This window comes from Canis aureus, chromosome 37 (assembly GCF_053574225.1).
Source record: "Canis aureus isolate CA01 chromosome 37, VMU_Caureus_v.1.0, whole genome shotgun sequence".
Lineage (NCBI taxonomy): Eukaryota > Metazoa > Chordata > Mammalia > Carnivora > Canidae > Canis > Canis aureus.
Genome location: NC_135647.1, coordinates 1,283,465 through 1,304,992, shown reverse-complemented (window position 1 = coordinate 1,304,992; position 21,528 = coordinate 1,283,465). Strand labels below are relative to the sequence as shown.

The 21,528-nt window shown below is 42.4% G+C and overlaps 3 protein-coding genes across 6 annotated transcripts in view; 2 read left to right on the top strand and 1 right to left on the bottom strand.

Annotated features, from left to right (window-relative positions):
- LOC144306436 (zinc finger and SCAN domain-containing protein 16-like) overlaps nt 1-712 on the top strand; it is an 11,185-nt gene extending 10,473 nt beyond the window's left edge. The window contains exon 5 of the mRNA XM_077885854.1: nt 156-712. Within this exon, the coding sequence (XP_077741980.1) occupies nt 156-712 (557 nt within the window). The remainder of the gene's footprint in view (nt 1-155) is intronic.
- The window catches only part of LOC144306454 (uncharacterized), a 52,245-nt gene that overhangs the window by 25,067 nt on the left and 5,650 nt on the right, over nt 1-21,528 (bottom strand). The gene's annotated exons all lie outside the window — the stretch shown is intronic.
- Nucleotides 709-21,528, top strand: ZSCAN16 (zinc finger and SCAN domain containing 16). 4 transcript variants are annotated; one of them, XM_077885930.1, is made up of 5 exons: nt 709-4,045; nt 6,118-6,281; nt 9,137-9,601; nt 10,293-10,431; nt 18,452-21,528. In XM_077885930.1, the coding sequence occupies exons 3-5, from the start codon at nt 9,176-9,178 to the stop codon at nt 18,970-18,972; spliced, it is 1,086 nt and encodes a 361-aa protein (XP_077742056.1). In that variant the 5' UTR covers nt 709-4,045; nt 6,118-6,281; nt 9,137-9,175; the 3' UTR covers nt 18,973-21,528. The 4 variants fall into 4 exon arrangements, with proteins under 4 accessions (XP_077742056.1, XP_077742055.1, XP_077742059.1 ...); XM_077885929.1 differs by having other exon boundaries at nt 709-6,281; XM_077885933.1 differs by lacking the exons at nt 709-4,045; nt 6,118-6,281 and adding an exon at nt 8,588-8,812.

Below are 21,528 nucleotides of genomic sequence, written 5' to 3'. Positions count from 1 at the left end.
ATAAAAGAATCCACACTGGAGAAAGACCCTATTCGTGTAATGTGTGTGGCAAAACTTTCATCCAGAGCTCACAACTTATTGACCATCAGAGAATACATAACCGATTAAAACCCTATCAGTGTGATAAGTGTGGAAAAGCCTTTTATTACATACAGTTCACACCTTGTTCAGCATCAGAAGACTCACACTGGAGAAAAACCTTTCCAATGCATTGAGTGTGGGAAAGCTTTTCACTACAGTTCAGGCCTTGTTCGACACCAAAGGACCCACACTGGAGAGAAGCCCTACCAGTGCAATGACTGTGGGAAGGCATTCTGTCTGTCTAAGCTCACATCTCATACAGCATCAGAGAGTCCACACTGGGGAGAAGCCATACCAGTGCAGTGAGTGTGGGAAAAGCTTCAGCCAGAGCTCAGGCCTCTTCCATCACCAGAGAATCCACAGTGGGGAGAAACCCTATGGGTGTGAGAAGTGTGGGAAGGCCTTCAGCCACAGCTCAGCTCTGGTGGGACACCAGCGAATCCACAGTGGAGAGAGGCGTTATGGGTGTGACGTGTGCAGGAAAGCTTTCAGCTACAGTTCGCATCTTCTGGGCCACCAAAGAATCCACACTGGAGAGAAGCCCTATGAGTGTGATGGATGTGGGAAAGCTTTCCGGTGGAGTTCACACCTCATTGTACACCAGGGAATCCACACTGGGGAGAAGTCCTGATGATGCCACTGCAGTTTGCACAGTCATTTGAAAATACTTCTGGAAGCTGAAATAGATGATCACCTGACAGCTTACTAACAAGCACACCGTTCAAGAAACTGCAGTGATCCGTGAGATATGTACTGGGAGGTTGTAGAGATGGCTGCTGTTTTTTCTCCCCGTTTTCTTTGGAGTTGAGTGATGATCTTGTCTGAAGTGTGAATTTAGACTTAATATCTCATCTACATTTTTAAAAATCCTGAATTTTAGGTTAACTTGATAAAAGACACCAGCCTATCAGTTACCTACACTAAAAACACTGTGAATACAAAAAACACTCCATAATTTGGGATGAACGATTTGTGTAGATGGGAAGGTTCAGTAGGGTGGAGCAAGAGGATAGATTACACACATTCCAGTGACTTTTCATATCTTCCACCAGAGTTGGCAAAACAGGCCAGTGGGCTGTATGTGGCCTGCATGGGCATTTTTCCCATGTGGTATTTTGTTTTCAATAATATATAAAATTACTGCAATTTTTTTAAGCTTTTTTTTAAGGTTTATTTATTTGGGGTGGGGGGAGGGGCAGAGGGAGAGAGAGTCCCAAGCAGACTCTATACTGAGCCATGGAGCCCAATGCAGGGCTCAATCTCACGACCCTGAGATCAGGACCTGAGCCAAAATCAGGAACTGTACCTCCAACTGACTGTACCACCCAGGTGCCCCAATTATTTCAGCTTTTTAAAAATCTGGGGATTTCACATAAAATATGACTTTCCAGATTCTCTTACAAAAATGCACGACATGGCAACATAGATGCCACATTTCCCACAAGGAAAGAATTGACTGTAACAGATCATCACCACTGTATTTTTAGACATGGTCCACTGCCACACTGCCTCCGGTGGGGTCTCCTGCCCCTCCCTAAGGGCTTCTCCAGGGTCTGGGGATTCCAGGCCACCTTGCCACCAAGAGTTCTTCCTTAGTTTTACACACCAGCCCCCAATAAGATTCTCTCTGAAGAAAGAGCTTTCTGATAACAGTTTGAAGATTTCGATTAAAAAAATTTAAAAGTGTGTACTTGGGCACCTAAAGGTAGAGGAATGTCACTTTAAAATTTTCTTAGATAGAATGTAGAGGTAATTATTGAAAGTCAACTCTAATGGCTTTGAATCAAACCCACGGAAGCTAGTTCTTTGGGTGAGATGAAAATAACAAACGTGGCAGGGGTCGACAGGAATGTGGGAGTAAGAAGCTCTGGGGCTGAAAGCAGAGGTGCAGCTCGGAAAGAGAAGCTTTGAGATTAGAAGCATTTAGTGACCTGAGCAGCTGTGGGAAGGCCGTGAGATGAGGCCCAAACGGGAGAAGGGGAGAGGTGAGAAGAAAAAGCTTTGGGGCAGCCCCGGTGGCGCAGCGGTTTAGCGCCGCCTGCAGCCCGGGGTGTGATCCTGGAGACGCGGAATCGGGTCCCACGTCGGGCTCCCTGCGTGGAGCCTGCTTCTCCCTCTGCCTGTGTCTCTGCCTCTCTCTTCGCTCTCTCTGAATGAATAAATAAATAAATCTTTAGAAGAAGAAAAAGCTTTGAATACAGGACAGTCTGGCATAAAAGGGGAGTGTAGAAAAGCCAGAGACACCAGAAAAACAAACTGCAAAACAGGAAGCTGAAGCAAAGGCAGTGAAAACAAGAAGTGAGAAAGCAGGCTTTAAAGAAACAGGTGGAGGGATGCCTGATGGCTCAGTTAGGTTGTTATGATCAGGGGTCCTGGGATCCAGCTCCGAGTTGGACTCTGCTCAGCAGGTAGTCCACTCTCCCTTGTGTGCATGCTGTCTCAAGCAAATAAAGCAAATCAAATCTTAAAAAAAAAAAAGAAAAGAAAAGAAAAAGAAAAAAGTAATGGGAGGTGGAGTTTGAGAGGCTGGAGGTGGGAGCACTGAGTATTAGTCCACCCTTCATTTCTATGCCGCGTAGGCCAAATGCCTAATGTGAAAGACCTTCACCCAAACCTGACTTGACTGCTGTTTCTTTGTATCACTCAGGACTCTGGCCCTGCATGGCTCTCTTGAGTGTTGGGACACGGGACACCTCTCTTTAGGTGTAGAAAAGACCGTTCAACCCTGCTCAGCCTTCTTAACAAAATCAGCCAACCAGAGGGATTCTCCCCCAGGAGCAAAAATCTATTTTTGGTGGGGCCCCTGGGTGGCTCAGTCCATTAAAGCATCCGACTCATGATTTTGGCTCAGGTCATGATCTCAGGGTGTTTATATCAAGCCCCAAGTCAGGTGCTGGGCGTGGAGCCTGCTTAACATTCCCTCTCTCCCTCTGGCCATCCCCACCCTGGCTGGCTCTCACTCACTACTTGCTCACTCTCTCCCCCTCTCTCTACCACTCTAAATAAATGAATGTATTTTAAAAGAATACATTCTTGGCCTCTCTGGGAAGCATGTGATTTACCTATTCCTCCTAAAAAAGGAAAAAGTGTGTTCTAAAATAATAATAGGGCAGCCCCAGTGGCACAGCAGTTTAGCGCCGCCTGTGGCCTGGGGCGTGATCTTGGAGACCCGGGATTGAGTTCCACGTCCGGCTCCCTGCATGGAGCCTGCTTCTCCCTCTGCCTATGTCTCTGCCTCTGTCTCTCTGTGTGTGTCTCTATGAATAAATAAAATCTTAAAAATAAAATAAAATAATAATACCCATTATAAGTTAATTAAATGATGTAGCAAAAGGAAAAGTCCTTTGCAAACTCTGACAATCATGGCTGCCATCTGTTGAACACCAGTTGTGTCCAGTAGCAATCATGTTATATCTCATGTAAATGTTCCCACTCTTCTTTGAGGTACTAGTATCTCAAACAATGTATAGACATAATTTATTTTCATGAAAGGCTTATAATAAAATGAAAAGCTTTTAATACATTTAAATGTTAAACAGCCTATAAAAGTATTTTTAGAGTATAATTCTGTAAAATAGACTTAAAATATTAAAAGTTGGAAGTGATAAAATGTTAAGTGTATTTAGATAAAGAAAAGGGAGTGATTCTCACCTTTTCTATTTCTTTTCTCTGTATATTCCAAATGGAAAAGTTAGAATTCATCATACACATGTAATAAATACTTTAAAAAAAATTAAATACTACAGAATCACTTGAGCCTTTCTGGAGATGATTCTTTGATAGCTTTTTCAATTATATCTTTTAGGATTGGTTTATTTAGAGTTTTCTACCTTTTAAAAAAATATTTTTAAGTAATCTCTATGCCCAATGTGGGGCTCGAACTCACAACCTCAAGATCAACCAACTGAGCCAGCCAGGTGCCCCACAGATTTTCCTGCTACTTCGATGAATTATGGAACTAAAGGTACTTTCCCAGAAAATCACCAATTTCATTGATATTTTTTAAAACGTTAGTAGCATATTTACTTCATCTGCTATTTGTCATTTACAATTTTTAAGGGTTTTCTCTCAATTGGATTTACTGTAGGTTTGTGGTTTTTAATAGGCTTGTTTACAAATGTTTCATTCTTAGATCTATTAATGTTACTTTTTCTATGTTCTAATTCATTTACTTCTGCTTTTATCCTTATTTCTCTTCTAAACTTTTCCTTGAGGATTTCCTTCTTCTAATTTCTTGAATGCTTAGTTCATTTATTTTCTCTCTTTTTAAATAATGAAAGCAAGTAATATACATCCATCAAGTATTGTTATTTTTAAATAGTCTACTAGTGGTTTTGCGGGGTGGTTTTTTGTTTGTTTTTGGTAGCTTTGGAAGATAAATAAGAGGTCCCTGGTTGTCATACACGGGACTGCCTGCTTATGCCTCAATCGTGAGAGCAGAGAGGCTCCATCCAGGTAAAGGAAGGATGTAACTAAGACAAGGACCAGAGCCAGGGTTTTTCCAGGCTCTGTGACAGCACTAGGAAGCCTCATCCTGTCTGACATCCAACCACTCAGGTTACCACAGCCAAGTGCTCCAAGGCTCTGGCAAGCTGATTGTCTGAAGTGAATGGCTGCCTGAAGCTAGGGACATACCTGAAGAATATTCTGGATTCCTCAGGACCTGGAGGAGGGTTTATGTTTGGAACCTGGGAGAGAATTTGATACAAGACATTAGATTAGGAGGGAGAAACATGCTGATAATGCACTGCACGGCAGGGGCGGGGCAGAGAATAATTGATCGTTGTCTGTTTAAATTTGCTCAGCTGGCTATGAGGATGTGTTACATCACAGTCAAGGGAAGGGGTTGGCTTTCCATCATGTACTTCTAATGGGAAGAAAAGCAGAGGTTATGCTGTTTTTAAATTTCTCTCCCAGAGAGGACAGTTGTCTAAGGCTAGTTTACTTGGAAGTCATTTCTGTGTTTCCTAAATGACCCCTCCAGATTTATTTTTTCATTTTTTAAAAGATTTGCTTATTTTAAAGAGTGTGTGAGCTGGGAGACAGCAGAGGAGGGAGAGACAGAGAAGCAGTCACCCTGCTGAGCATGGACCCTGAAATCATAACTTGAGCCAAATCATGAGTTGATGCTTGACTGACCAAGCCATCCAGGTGCCACCTCCAGGTTTATTTGACCACTTATATTTGCCCTATGAAGCACAGTGAAGTTGAATCTGATTTTCATCTTCAAGGAGTTACATCATCTTACAAAATGACCTGTCAGGCAAAGAATTTCAGAAAGGGATATTGATAACATTCCCCAAACAGGGAAATTGTTTGTGGGTTGTGAAGAATAGATGAGGTTTTAAGACAAGTGTCTTTCCTGTTTACACCCATAGTAAATTTTTGTAAAATGTTAAATTTTATAGGTGTGCCTGACTGGTTCGGTCTGTAGAGCATGTGACCCTGGGAGTTGTAAATTCAAGCCCCATGTTTGCGCAGAGAGATTATTTAAAATCTTTTTTAGGGCAGCCCGGGTTTAGCGGGTTCAGCGGTTTAGCGCCACCTTCAGTCCAGGGCGTGATCCTGGAGACCCGGGATCGAGTCCCACGTCAGACTCCATGCTCTCTGTGTGTCTCTATGAACAAATAAAATCTTTTAAAAAATGTTTAAAAAATAAAATAAAATAATTTTTAAAAAGTTAACTTTTGGGATGCCTGGCAGTTGAGTGTCTGCCTTTGGCCCAGGGCTTGATCCTGGAGTCCAGGGATCAAGTCCCACATCAGGCTCCCTGCATGGAGCCTGCTTCTCTCTCTTCCTGTCTCTGCCCCTCTCTCTGTGTCTCTCATGAATAAATAAATAAAATCTTTTTTTTTTAAGTTAACTTTTATAGAAGTATATAATGTATAGAAATCAAGTTCTCTTTGAGCTTACCCCAATTGAGAACACATTTAAGATAATTATTCTACAAAAATTTGAGTTTTCCAATTTAAATAATGTATTTTGTATATGTTTGAACATTGGTGAGTTTTTTATAGATTTATTTACTTATTTTAGAGCTCAAAAACTGGGGGAGAGGCAGAAGGAGAGAGAATCTCAAGCACACTCCCCAGTGAGTGCAGAGCCCAAGTTGGGCTTGATCTCACCACCCTGAGATCATGACCTGAACAGAAATCAAGAGTCCATGGCTCAACCTGCTGAGTGAACCAGGTGCCACTTGTGTAAGTATTTCTATATAAATAATTCCAAGAAGCTAAGTTGCTGGATCAAGAGGTACAGACATACTAATTTTAAAAAGTCTTGCCTTCCAAAAATATACAACCTAAGAGTGCCTGTATGTTCACATACTTTCCAATAGTGAATATGACCAATCTTTTTATCTTTCGTAATCTGAATAATTTAAGAAAATTTTATTGTTTTAATTTAAATTCTTTATTAGTGAACTTGAATGGTCTCTTTGTGTTCTGTAAATGCTCTGTGTGCTGTAAATGTAAGTTGTCAATTTTTCTATTGGTTTGGCGGTATTTTTCTTTTTTTTTTTTTTTTGGAAGAGGTCTTTGTATATTGGGAAAATCAGTCTTGTGTCTTTAGATGGGTGACATTTCACTCTGAGCTTATAATTTAGTTTTTATTTTCTTCATTTAAAATTTCAAATTTTTACATCACCAGTTTCATTTATCTTTTTTAAAAAAAAGATTTTATTCATTTATTCATGAGAGACACAGAGAAAGAGAGGCAGAGACACAGGCAGAGGGAGAAGCAGGCTCCATGCAGGAAGCCTGACATGGGACTGGATCCCAGGTCTCCAGGATCACGCCCTGGACCGAAGGTGGCGCTAAGCCGCTGAGCCACCGTAGCTGCCCTTCTTTTTATACGTTTTCAGTTATGTGTCTTTAGGGTTTTATGTCATGATTAGAACCCTCCCCACTCTGAGGTAGCAAGAGCTTCCCAACCTATCTTCCTCCTTCTGTACTTGCCCAGACTTACAAATTTATTTTTAACACAGCAGTCAGAAATTTATTTTCAATACCTATACCTGAACATGTTACTCCCCTGCTCAGAAACTCTGAATGACTTCCCATCTTGAAGTAAAAAGAAAAAAAAAAAAAAATATATATATATATATATATCCTTGAACTCACCCAAGACCCTCCTATCTCAGAGACCCTCTCTCTACTCCCAACATCCTTTTGTTGCCCTAGCTCCAGCCACTCGAGCATCTTTCCTGTGCCTAGAATATTTCAAACACTCTACACTCCAGGCTGTGCCTTTGCTACCCCTCTCCCTGAAACAGCTTTGAACCATGTGAAGTGCATGTTTTCTTCTTCTTTTAATGATACCATTTGGACAGGTATCATGGACAGGTATCCACGATATCACCCCTGATGATACACCCATTCATCTCCCTCAATCTTTGCTCAAATGTCAGTGTACTAGTGAGATTCTTTATGACCACCCTATTTAAAATTGCATTACTTCATTCTCACCCCAAACTTTGTATTTCCTTTATTTCCTCCTTGGCACTAACACTCACCATCTAATACACTATATATTTTTCTTGTTTATTGTCTGCCTCCTTACCTCATACACACAAGCACACATACTAAATTACAAATTCCATGAAGGTAAGGGTATTATTTTCCTTTAAACTATAGTTCCAGCTTCCAGAATAATGCCTTGGCATAGGGTGACCTGGGTGGCTCAGTGATTGAGCGTGTCTGCCTTTGGCTCAGGTCGTGATCCCACATTGGGCTCCAGTCCCACATTGGGCTCCCAGCAGGGAGCCTGCTTCTCCTCTATGTCTCTGCCTCTCTCTGTGTGTCTCTCATGAATAAATGAATTTTAAAAAAATCTTTTAAAAAATTGCCTGGCATAGCAGATGAATAATCAGTATTTGGGTAAGAAAGGGAAAGAGGGGTAAAAAAAAAAAAAACTAAGCATTTCTAACCCATCAGATTGGCAAAGATCAAAATATTTTATGAGGTTGCATTGACAAAGACAGGTAAACATGAACATCTCTAGTAGGTTCTATGATTGGTAATTTGGCACTAACAAAAGTACAATGTCCCTACTCTGTACTCTAGTAATTCTATTTCTGGTAATATATTCTATGTAAATACCCTTACACATGAGAAAGATTTATGTTTACAGTAATTTGCTGCAGCAGCGTTTCAAAATAAAGATTGAAAACAACCTATATGGCCATCAGTGAAGTAATTATTAATAAATGATGGCACATATGAAAAATACTACGCAATTGCTTGAAAAGAAAAAAAAAAAAGCAGGCTCGAGGGAACCCTCTATGCACCATCTCCAGGATTAGCTGCTGGGAAGGCGGAAGCAAGGCGCGGAGATGCTACCGTTTGTGCAGGAGGGAAGGAAGGTGCGTGTGTCCGGAGGAACACGGGAGGGCAACACTAGATGCTGGAGAACACGTATCCTTTTTAAACATTGAGCTGTGATAATGTCTTACTTTTCTACACTACGTATTTAATCAGTAAACCTAAAAAATTCTTGAGAACCGAGAGGCGCGGCGCCGCCCCCCGCACAGCGGGCCGGTGTACGTGGCTGCCCTCGGGGCCCTCCGTGGGCGGGGCCGGAAGGGAGCCGGGCGCCACCAACGAGGCGCGGCTTCCTAGAGCGGCCGGAAGTGCCGAGGCCCGCGGCGGGGCGCCCTGGTCGGCGGAGTCCGGTCTTTGTTCCGGTGGCCGAGGGGGGCCGCCGTGGCGCTTGCGTCCGTGCGCGCGTCAGGGTGAGTCGGCCGTGTCTCCTGGGCAGGGAAAGGGAGGCGGGAGGGCTCCCTCGGCGTGGTCCCGCGCTTGTGCAGGGGCACGGGATGAGAGCGGACGCCCGGGAAGCTGCGCCCCGCGGGCCGTGGAATCTGCGTGGTCACTCGGTGCTGACGGGTGCGCGCCGCTTCAGTCGCGTGAGAAACCCGAGGGTCTCCCAGGTGGTCTAAATGAGAGCCTGGTGTCAGACCGTGGCCCCGCTTCAGCGTTGGAAGACGGTCTGCTCGCTCTGGTCCCTTCGTGAGTGTCCCGTCCACAGCAGCTTGGTCGTTTCTCTGCGGTAACAGGAGTCCAGCCCCAGAGAGGACTGTCCTCACGCAACCAGAATGGCCGCAACCCCGAAACCCGAAGAACAGGAAGGACTCGTGACGATCAAGCCCGAAGACCACGCCTGGGCACAGGACGCGATCACCGCGAACCACAGCCCTCACAGGAGGGAGCTCTTCAGGCAGCACTTCAGGAAGCTGTGTTATCAGGACGCTCCCGGACCCCGCGAAGCCCTCTCCCAGCTCTGGGAGCTCTGCCGCCAGTGGCTGAGGCCGGAATACCACACCAAGGAGCAGATTTTAGACCTGCTGGTGTTGGAGCAGTTCCTGAGCATTCTTCCTCGGGACCTGCAAGCGTGGGTGCAGGCGCACCACCCGAGGACAGGAGAGGAGGCGGTCACCGTGCTGGAGGACCTGGAGAGGGAGCTGGAGGAACCGCGCAAGCAGGTGGGAAGGGGACACTCGGCTGTGAAAGGACACCTGAAGGTCTGTAGTAGGTTATCCTAGCGAAGAGCAAGGCTTAGGGAGGGACCTAGCTGCCAGTGTCCAATAACTCCAGTGTGGCTGAGTAAAGACACAGGAAACGGGATTCAGAGTCAGTTTGGAAGGCTGGGATCTGGGAGAAGTTACAGGAAGGCAGGTAGGCTTCAGAAGTAAACTAAGCGTTCTCCCAACATTCATAGCTATCTATTTAAAAAATGGGCTACCTGGTAAAATACCTCATTTTTATTCTTTTTTTGTACTGTTTTTAAAAATTCAGTGTATGTTTTACACTTTACATATCTTCATTCCTTCTAACCACCTTGCAAGAGCTCTGTAAGCACTTCATGCTTGAGGCTATCCTATTGGACAATGCAGTTAGAGAAGAAATGCCCCCATTGGGTGGCAGTTGGACTAGATAATTTTTAAGGTTCTTTCCAAGTCTGAAGACCGTGATCCTGAACCTGTGCCAATCTTTGTGAGACACTGAATTTCACTCTAGAGTGGCCTGAGGTGTAGAGATTAGTTTCTGCCTCTACTTTTTTTAGTCATTATTACTTCTGCACTTCAACGAGAATTTTTCTCTTTTGTGTTCCTGGTCCCTGGCAAATGCTTCTTTTGATCCTCTCTCTGAAGTTCTTTTAAGTTCTTTCACAAAATCTGCCTTATAAGCCCAATCATACTTCATTGTTCCCAGCTCCCAGCCACATCAGAAAGACAGGACACGCTTTTGGACAAGTTGACCCCCTTGGGAAGGCCCCATGAGTCACTGACTACCCAGCTCCGTCCCAAGAAGACTCAGCAGGAGCAGGAATCCGGGGAGCCCCAAAGGAATGGTAAGGAGAAGTTTATGTGTGAGGGAAGATGTGGTTCCTTGTGTTAGGAGCTTTCTCCCTTAATGTTCTCCTTTGCCAAGTTTTCTTGCTAATCCTCCATCTCACTGTGGAAGATTTTATCCCCCCCTTCTTACCACTGCCTCATCATGGAAAGAATTAAATTTTAGTTTTTCATTAGACTTAAAAGCTGCTTTTTGGCCCAATGATTGGGGGGATGGGATTTAAATACTTAATAATACATTTCTGTTTGTTATTGGGTGATCCTAGTTCTAAATTCTCTTAAATTTAGATTTTGAGCAGGAGAATTTGATGCCTTGTATTAGTCTATTAGAGCTACCAGAACAAAATACAACAAGCTGGGTGACTTACACAACAGAAATTTATTTTCTCCGTTGTAGAGGCTGGAAAGTCCAAGATCAAGGTGTTAGCAGCCTTGGTTTCTGGTGAGGCTTCTCCTTGACTCACAGACTTGCTGGGTCTTCACATGGTATTTATTTATTTATGAGAGAGGCAGAGACAGAGGGAAAAACAGGCTCCATGCAGGCAGCCGGACATGGGACTCGATCCTCTGTCTCCAGGATCACACCTGGGCTGCAGGCGGCGCCAAACCACTGAGCCACCTGGGCTGTCCTCCTTAATTACTTCTTAAAGGCCTCTTTTCCAAATGCAGTCACACTGGTGACTTAGAGCTACAACACTAGGGGCAGGGGAAGGCTGGCATGAAAGCATAACATTCTAAGAATAGCAATTGCTCTGAGTTGATTTTGATTTTGATAAAGAGAATTTTGAAAAATCAAAAGCCAGTAGGGAAGTAGCCAAAGGCAGATGCTCAGCCATGGTATTCCTGAATACCATGCTGAGGAAACAGAATTTCATCCTATCACAGGGATGTTTGTTACATTATTTTATTTAAAGTAGGCTCCATGCTCCAACACCAACACAGGGCTTGAACTCAAAACATTGAGATCAAGACCTGAGCTGAAATCAAGTCAAATACTCAACCAACCATCTAGGTGCCCCCGTTACATTATTTTACATAGAGATAGAGGAGTGGATGACAGATTGGTGTTTAACAATCACTATCCATGGGCAGCCTGGGTAGCTCAGCGGTTTAACGCCACCTTCAGCCCAGGGCCTGATCCTGGAGCCCCGGGATCGAGTCCCACATCGGGCTCCCTGCATGGAGCGTGCTTCTCCCTCTGCCTGTCTCTGCCTTTCTCTCTCTGTCTCTCTCATGAATAAATAAATAAAATTAAAAAAAAATCACTATCCATGATTCTACTTTTTTAAAGTTACAAAGAAAGATATTGGAAGGATATCTCCAAATGTAGACAAAGATTATTTGAAGGTAATGAAATCACAGGTGACTTATTCTTCTCTATTTTCCAAAGTCTGTAAGTAAACGAGGACACCGCTGTAAATAGAAAATAAACAAAAGGGGGTTGAGGGGAGACCACTTTCAAATATAGAAGATTATAGACCAGTGCTCAAATAAGGCTGGAAAGAGAAAATTCAAGAGATATTTGTTATTCATTTATTAATGAACAGGTCTGATTAGATACTGATAGTGGGGGGTATTTTAATAAAAATCCAAGTTTGTGACTTGGGCAACTTGCAGATAATGGTGTCAGTAATTGATAGGAAAATCAGAAGGTGGGAATATCGTGTGTGTGAAAACAATGGATTCAGCTTTTATACATGTGAATTTGCTCTATCCCTAAAACATGCATCCAGTAGGCAATACAGATTAAAATATGGTTCTAGGGGATCCCTGGGTGGCTCAGCGGTTTGGCGCCTGCCTTTGGCCCAGGGCGCAATCCTGGAGTCCTGGGATCGAGTTCCGCGGTTGGGCTCCCGGCATGGAGCCTGCCTCTCCCTCCTCCTGTGTCTCTGCCTCTCTCTCTCTCTCTCTCTGTGTCTATCATTCATAAATAAATAAGCAAGTGAATAAATATAAATCCTTAAAAATATATATATAAACTTTAAAAAAAATACGTGGTTCTAGGGGCACATGGGTGGCTCAGTCAGTTGAGCCTCTAATTCAGCTCAGGTCATGGTCCCAGGATCTGGGATTGAGCCCTGCATTGGGAATGTGTCCATGCTCAGCAAGGGGTCTGCTTCTCCCTGGACCCTTCCCCCTGCTTGTGCGCACGTTCTCTGTCAAATTAAAATCTTAAAAAAAAAAAAAAATATACATATATATATATATAATATGGTTCTACATATGGGAGAAAGATATAGAAGGAGATAAGAGGTTTGGGATTCCTCAGTGGGTACATGATAGAAGACATGGCTATAGGTGAAGTTTACCAAGAAGAATATATATATATAAAGTGAGGAGAAGAGAGACACCTGCAATCAAATAGGGATTGGGGGTCTGCCTTCCTCTCAGGTCATGATCCCAGGACCAGATACCATATCAGGCTCCCTGCTCAGTGAGGAGTCTCCTTCTCCCTCTGCCTGTCCCCCTGCTCATGCTCTTTTTTTTTTTTTTTTTTTAAGATTTTATTTATTCACGAGAGACACAGAGAGAAGCAGAGACATAGGCAGAGGGAGGAGAAACAGGCTCCGTGTAGAGAGCCTGATGTGGGACTCGATCCCGGGATTCCGGGATCACGCCCTGAGCCAAAGGCAGATGCTCAACCACTGAGCCACCCAGGAGTCACTCCCTTTCTTCAAATAAATAAAATCTTTTAAAAAAGAGAGAGCCACATGTAAATTTCTGAGGCATGCCACCATTTGAAGTTTGGGTGGATGAAGAGGATTCTGTAAAGATCAGGGACTGTCAGATAAGAGAAGCAGGAGAGGGTGGTGTCACTAAAGACACCAGGAATTCCAGCCAGCTATAGCCAATGCTACTAATAGGACACAGGATTAAGAACTGATAAACATCAACTCACTGAATTTGGCATTTAGAAGTTAATGGTAGTCAAAAATAGTTTCAGAAGGCAAAAGGTAAAAGATGCAGACTATTTTAATAAGCTTTAGTAAGCTTAACTATATGGAGTCTTCATCTTTTTTCTGTGAGCAGGCCTATTATAAGAAATTTCTCAGGCAGCCCCGGTGGTGCAGCGGTTTAGCGCCGCCTGCAGCCCAGGGCGTGATCCTGGAGACCCTGGATCGAGTCCCACGTCAGGCTCTCTGTATGATGCCTGCTTCTCCCTCTGCCTGTGTCTCTGCCTCTCTGTCTCTATGAATAAATAAATAAAATCTTAAAAAAAAAGAAAGAAAGAAAAATTTCTCTCTGCTTTTGGGAGGAGACAGGACATGCAGTCAGTCGTAAAATAGGTCACAATAGGGCACTTGGGTGGCTCAGTCAGTTAAGCGTCTGCCTTAGGCTCAGGTCTTGAGCTCCATGTTGGGCTCCCTGCTCAGCCAGGAGCCTGCTTTTCCCTCTCCCTCTGCCCCTCCCCCCCTGCTCATGCTTTCTCAGGCTGTCTCTCAAATAAATAAAATATTTTTTTAAAAAGGGGGAATCACAATAATGTAATATGTCAACATGCTAAATTCTGTGTAGAACATACAATTATTGATTATGACTAATAGTCTGTGCAAAACTTTAAGTTCTAGATGGTCTTTCCTTGGTCTTTTTTAATATTTTTGGACTGGTTTCACTCTACAGCATGTTACAAATTCAGAAAAATACACAGTTCCTATACCTAAAATTGTAGAGGCTTATATGTGTTGCTATTTTTTTTTTTTTAAGATTTTATTTATTTCTTCATGAGGGACACAGAGAGAGAAAGAGAGAGAGAGAGAGAGAGGGAGAGGCAGAAACACAGGCAGAGGGAGAAGCAGGCTCCATGCAGGGAGTCCAATGTGGGACTCGATCCTGGGTCTCCAGTATCACCCTGGGCTGAAGGCAGCGCTAAACCGCTGTGCCACCTGGGCTGCCCTGTGTTGCTATTAAAATAACTTTCCAAGGGAAAATATGAATTGTCTTTTTTTAAGATTTTATTTATTTAAAAAAATATTTTATTCATTCATTCATTCATTCATGAAGAAAGGGGTGGGGGGGCAGAGGGAGAAGCAAGCTCCCTGCAGGGAGCCTGATCCCAGGATCCTGGGATCACAACCCGAGCCAAAGGCAGATGTTTAACCACTGAGCCACCCAGGCGTTTTCTTAATCTAATCTACTGAAAGGTGCTTCCTGAAATGTAGTTACCGTACGAGGCCTGAGAATTTTTAGGGAATACATTTGTCTGCATTGAACAGTATGAATATGACTTTTTCCCTAAGGTACAACACCAAGAGCCATACACAATTTTTATCTGTGTCACCACCATCAACACACCCCTTACCAAAACAACTGAGAAGCAAAATACAAAATCCACCAAAACAATACAAAAACAAAACAAAACCCTGCAGAAATCATAACACATTTCAAGACGTGTCTCTCAATTTTATTAAAAGCATATTAATGTCTGGTCCAAATCCTCATTTTACATTTGAAGAAATATACCCACAGTGGTTGTGATTTAGTCTGTTTCCAAAGAGTAAAGGCAGAGCTAAGATTACAGTCAGAACCTGGGGCTCCTGCCTGCTGGTCCAGAACAATCATTAACAGCCATCAGGATAATGTACCAAAATTTAGTCACTATCTTTCAAAAATAAATTTATCATTAAATAAACTTTTACACACTATATCTGGTTTAAAAATTTCATTTTATCCATACCAGTAAGGTATTATTTGTATTAGCTGTTGGCTAGGGTAATAGGACTACTCTCTGTAAACATAACTGGGAATTAAAACAGTAGTACTCCCTTAATACAGAATTATCTTCATAGATGACAGAAAAACTTGGGAGAGCAGAGTATCTTAGAATTCTTTGTAGCACAAATGTGCTAATTTTTAATACTTTAAAATTAAAGTATCTCAAAGGGAACTTTTTGGACATGCTACTCCCCACAACACTGATCCTCCATTACCAATAAATAAAAGTCTCCTTAACTCTGTTCCAGATTCACTTCACTCAGCTTTTAACCTTGTCCTTGCTCCCCTAGACCGTGAAGCAAGTTGTACACAAGATTTTAGATCCAAATATTTTTCATTTTATCTGCTCTAAAAGGTCTCGAGGGGCACCTAGGTTGGCTCATTCAGTTAAGCATCCAGCTGTTGATTTCAGCTCAAGTCATTAGATCAAGCCCAGTGTTGGGTTCCATGCTCAGCGAGTTGTCTGCTTGAGATTCTCTCTCTCCCTCTGTCCCTCCTCCCACTTAAGCTTGCACTCTCCCTTGCACTCCCCCTCCTGCCCCGCCCCCCACCATCACACCATCCCCAAATAAGGAAATCTTTGAAAGAAGGTCTCCTGGAATCCTATTGGCCTGAGACTCTGAGACTAGCTGGCACTTAGATATATAAATAAAGCTCTGAAACTCCCAATTGACCAAGAAGTAGACTACAGGTCTCTGAGATGAGAAAACTTACATTTGACAATTTCCATACAATATTATTCTGTACATTGTTCTGTACAGATGTAAGGGAGAGGACTGTCATTTCAATTGCTGACCCATGAAAAACCAACCTTGTATTCAAAATAAGAAAGAAAATAGCCTTTTGAAGTCCTGGTGGGATTTTTCTCTAGATTTCTTCTGAAATTGTGGGGGAAGACTCATCCTGAGGACTAGTAGATTACACTGAAGATGGTGAACTGACCTTAGAATAAACCTTTTGTTTCTTTTTTTTTTTAATATTCATCTTCAGTAAGCCACAGGAAAGCCAACCACTAGTGACAGCTATATATAAAAGAAGTGGTTGAACCAATATGATGATGTTTGAGAACGCTTTTCTTAATGGTATGAAAGTGTCTCTAATTTCCATGATTCACTTGATCATTATTACCCTATTAACTCAGCAATACTCTGTTATACATTATACTTTCACAAACATTTTATCATACATCCCCTCATCTAATCAAACTATGGGTAAAAAGGAGGGCACAGAGGTGATAAGGAAACCAAAATAGGGATGCCTGGGTGGCTCAGCAGTTGAACGTCTGCCTTTCAGCTCAGGGCGTGATCCTAGGATCAAGTCCCACATCAGGCTCCCTTCTCCCTCTGCCTATGTCTCTGCCCCTCTCTCTCTCTCTCTCTCTCTCTCATGAATAGATAAAATCTTTAAAAAAGAAAGAAAGAAACCAAGATAGTTGTCATCTGCCAAAATTTAAACAATCAGATAATTCCCAGACTGGAATCTAGACCTCCTGGTTCTAATTTAGTCTTTGTCATTTCTAGCCAAAGATAATATGGCATTTAGATTCCAAAACAATGTCAACTTAGAGCAAATATCCAAACTTTGAGAAAGTCTACTGCCTGGTTTAAAAAAAAAAAGTCGTTAAGAAGGAACAGATTTGAAGACTGGTATAGCAAGGGGATATGGTGGTGACAGTGAAGGGCAGACTTACAACATGGCAGTCAGTGAGCCATGTAACCTAGTGTTTTCCACCCCAAGCCCAGGCATTGAAATATCTGGTAGCTCTTGCTGCTGCTTCCATCATGCCAAGTGACCACTGAAAGCAGTAATTAAATGAACTGTTGCACAGTTAGGATTCCTAGATTTGTTGAAATGGTGGTCACAGCATGATGAAATAGGTGACACTTTCTCTTCCCCCCCAAAATCATCAGAACAGCTATTTTTTCATAAAATTCATCTTAACAAATATTGAGTACTTGCTATCGTGTGCTATTTTGTGCTAAGCTTGGGGTTGAGGACATGGGGAGCAGGAAGAGGGAAAGAGCACATCCAATTTAGGAGATTAGAGAAGACTTCCTGGAGGAGAGAGCATTTGAGATGGACCTTGCATAATAGCTAGGCCTGTGGTTCTCAAAGTGTGTTCCCTGGACCAGCAATATCTATCACACCAGGGAACTTGTTAGAAATACAAATTCTTGGGGATCCCTGGGTGGCTCAACAGTTTGGCCCCTGCCTTCGGCCCAGGGTGTGATCCTGGAATCCCAGGATCGAGTCCCACATTGGGCTCCCTGCATGGAGCCGGCTTCTCCCTCTGCCTGTCTCTGCCTCTATGTCTCTCATGAATAAATAAATGAAATCTTTTTTTTAAAAATGTAAAAAAAAAAAAATACAAATTCTTAACCCATACTCCATCTTTTTCAAATCAGAAGTTCTGGGGTCAGAAAGCTTGGCGTTCTGTTTTAATAAGTCATCCAAAGTGATTCTGATGCACAGTCAAGTTTGAGGGAACCACCATGCTAGGATTTGGATGGGAAGAGATGAGAGTGAGGAGATCAGTTTCAGGGGGAAAAAAAGTATTCAACCCAGCACACCAGACCATCCATTGTCACTTCCTGCTAATTTTCCTAACCTACATACTCTTGGTATGCTTTCAATTAATTATTTACACATTCCCCTCCTTTGATGGTTCCCACTCACTACATTCCTTTTAGATTCCTAATCCCAGTCTTTTCCACTTTTACTCAGTTTTATTGCCACTTAATCACCTGTGTTTTAGGCCCCTGCATGTTTCTCCCAAACTTTTACCTCTGCCCCATCTCTATTCTGTAATCCCCATCGGTCCCTCTTAGTCCCTCACCATTCTGCCTTTGCAAGGGATTATAACCCCCTGATCCACATCATTGCCTTTTTCCTCTCTTCTTAGTCTGTTCCCAAATAATGTATCCTGCTGCTGTCTTCCCTACTGGCCTCTTAGTCTCTTCCTTATAATATCAATATATGTTTTGATGGTGCCAAATATCTAGTTTGTGCATTGTATGTGACTTTGTTTTGTTTTGTTTTTAAATATTTTATTTATTCATGAGACACAGAAGGCAGAGACATAGGCAGAGAGAGAAGCAGGCTCCTCACAGGGAGCCCAATGTGGGACTTGATCCCAGAATCCCAGGATCACACCCTGAGCCGAAGGCATACATACGCTCAACCACTGAGCCACTCACGCATCCCGACATTTTTTATAATACATTTATAACATTTATGTGTTCTTTCTTTCATAGGGTTTGCTTCTCAAACCTAGATTAGGACATGTTTGTGAACTCTTTGTTACAGGTAATAAAACCAGAATTAAGGATGAAGCTCTGTCCCAGAAGGAACATAGGCCCAAGGATACAGAATTCCTTGGGAAGATAAATGACAGACTTAACAAAGACATTCTTCAGCATCCTGAATCCAAAGATGCTACTGAAAGTGAAGGTAGATTAGAGTGGCAACAGAAGGAAAGAAGACGCTATGCATGTGATGACTGTGGGAAAAGTTTCAGTCACAGCTCAGACCTTAGTAAGCACAGGAGGACTCACACTGGAGAGAAGCCCTACAAATGCAATGAATGTGGAAAAGCGTTCATTCAACGCTCCCATCTTATTGGACACCACAGAGTACACACTGGAGTGAAACCCTATAAATGTGAAGAATGTGGGAAAGATTTTAGTGGGCGCACAGGTCTTATTCAGCATCAGAGAATCCACACAGGTGAAAAACCCTATGAATGTGATGAGTGTGGGAGGCCTTTCCGTGTAAGTTCAGCCCTGATCAGACATCAAAGAATTCATACTGCAAATAAGCTTTACTAAGATGGTGAAGTAACAGAAGTTCTTCAGCTACTCAGGTCTCCTTAGTTATCAAAGAATATGCCTTAGGAACTGTGAGTATCCTGAATGTAGGCAATGATCCTCAGTCATTAAACATTTCTCTGGCACCAGAGAATATACCTGAGGAAATTTCCTTTTATTTCTAAATTAGTTCAGTTTCTTAAGAAGCATTAAGGGTTATTTTGGAAATGTCTATTGACAGCCTGTTCACTTGCAGCCCAAAATTACCATGTTTCCTGGTTGAAAAATAGTGAATTCTGTTTCTCAGCTTTCCTTTTCACTTGACATTCTGTGTATGACGTTAGGGAAAGCATTCACATTTTTCTCTGCCTTCATTTCTCCTTCTGTAGAGGACATAGTAGAGGCCTACCAGGTATGTTGTATTAAGTTAAAGCTTCTTTTGACGTTAAAAACTAAAACAAGGGCAGCCCGGGTGGCTCAGCGGTTTAGCGCCGCCTTCAGTCCAGGGCCTGATCCTGGAGTCCCCGGATGGAGTCCCACAACGAGCTCCCTGCATGGAGCCTGCTTCTCTCTGCCTGTGTCTCTGCCTCTCTCTCTCTCTCTCTCTCATGAATAAATAAATAAAATCTTAAAAAAAAAAAAAAAAAACTAAAACAATACTATTTGTTTTCCATCACTACTGATTTAATGACCTAAATATTAATCCCCTTTTTATCTTAAAGTAGGGGGTATAATCATTTTGCAGAATTTGTTTGCCTACACTAAAAAAGAGGAAACCATCAGGGACACCTGGGTGGCTCAGCGGTTGAGCGACTGCCTTTGGCTCAGGGTGTGATCCCAGAGTCCCAGGATCAAGTCCCATATCGGACTCCCTGTATGGAGCCTGCTTCTCCCTCTACCTATGTCTCTGCCTCTGTGTGTTTCATGAATAAATAAATGAAATCTTTAAAAGGAGGAAACTATCAGAAAACACAGCAGGGCAAGGAAAACGTTCAAGTGGAAAGGAAAGCCTAAGTGATTAGTAGGAGCTGCTGGGACCGGGGATGACAGTAATGAGGATAAGTCACTCTTCTGAGACTCAGGTCCCTCTAAACAGAGAGAGATGGGGAGGGATTGATCCAGAACTGCATTGTCCAGTGGAGTAGCCAGTGCCCACACATGGCTGTATAAATTTAAAATTAAATTCACTCAAAGTAGAGAATTCTGTTCCTTAGTGATATTACAGGTCCTCAGCAGCTACATGCAGCTAGCAGCTATTGAACTAAGCAGCACAAATGCACATTTTTATCATTGGGACATTGCTGTCCTAATCGATCAACAGTAATGCGTCTTCCAATTTAGGTATTGTGTAATTCTGAGTTCAGGAAGGTAGTAAAAGAGACACATGAAGAGACTGTAGTAGCAACAGGAGATAAAATATAAACACTCTAAAAAAGGTATTTAGTAATAACTTTATAGCACTTTTTTAATTTTAAAAAAAGTGTATTGTAATTGGATGATTGAAGATTATTAAAGTAAATACAATAACCTAATCTAAATTGAAAGCTTTAGGGGATCTCTGAGTGGCTCAGCGGTTTGGCGCCTGCCTTTGGCCGAGGGCGTGACTCTGGAGTCCCAGCGTGGAGTTCCATGTCAGGCCTCTTGCATGGAGCCTGCTTCCCCCTCTGCCTGTGTGTGTCTCTGCCTCTCTCTCTCTCTCTCTCTCTCTCTCATGAATAAATAAATAAATAAAATCTTTTTAAAAAATTGAGAGCTTTAATTACCCATCAGATACCTATGCTGATAAGAAACTTGCACTCTTAGTTTATTATCTCAATCCAATTTTTTCTTTTTGGCTTGGAAATGTATTAGCAGTTCATGTACTTGCAACAGTTTTACATTCCTAGTTTGAGAATATCATAACATGACAAAAATTGTGCCCAGAGGCCCAGCACATCAAACCACCATGAATCAATGGTTCTAGGAATAGCCATCCCCAGAACAAGCAGGAAGGGATCTAATCTCTTCCTGAAGACAGGAATTACACACACTTAATTCTGTATTGTGACTAAGTAACCACCTGTCATTTCTGTCTCCACTACTACTGGAATATGAATCTTAAGTCACTCCTTGTAACACCATAAAGATAAACTGAACCTTTATATCTATTGAACATAATGCTGCTTTAAAAAAATGTAAATTTACTTTGTCTACATCAACTGGTAGAAAAATTTAAACCATCAAGTCTCATACTTGTTTTTATGACTTAGAAGTACCTGAGCATGGGATCCCTGGGTGGCTCAGCGGCTTAGCGCCTGCCTTTGGCCCAGGGTGCGATCCCGGGATCGAGTCCCGCATCGGGCTCCCTGCATGGAGTCTGCTTCTCCCTCTGCCTGTGTCTCTGCCTCTCTCTCTATGTCTATCATGAATAAATAAATAAAATCTTAAAAATAAATAAATTATGCAACATCTTTATAAAAAAAAAAAAAAAGAAGTACCTGAGCAGTATTTCAAAGCATCTGAAACAAAGGATTTTTAATGGTCCTGAAGAGAAAAGTAAAGTATTAAATCTTTAGTATTAGAAATATCCTTATTTTT

What these genes read in the sequence shown, in the direction of transcription:
- ZSCAN16 (XM_077885930.1), top strand. Translation starts at nt 9,176, where the DNA reads ATGGCCGCAACCCCGAAACCCGAAGAACAGGAAGGACTCGTGACGATC. An exon ending in CTGTGAAAGGACACCTGAAG is followed by an intron (nt 9,602 to 10,292) that starts GTCTGTAGTAGG and finishes CATTGTTCCCAG; the next exon opens with CTCCCAGCCACATCAGAAAG. An exon ending in CGGGGAGCCCCAAAGGAATG is followed by an intron (nt 10,432 to 18,451) that starts GTAAGGAGAAGT and finishes TCTTTGTTACAG; the next exon opens with GTAATAAAACCAGAATTAAG.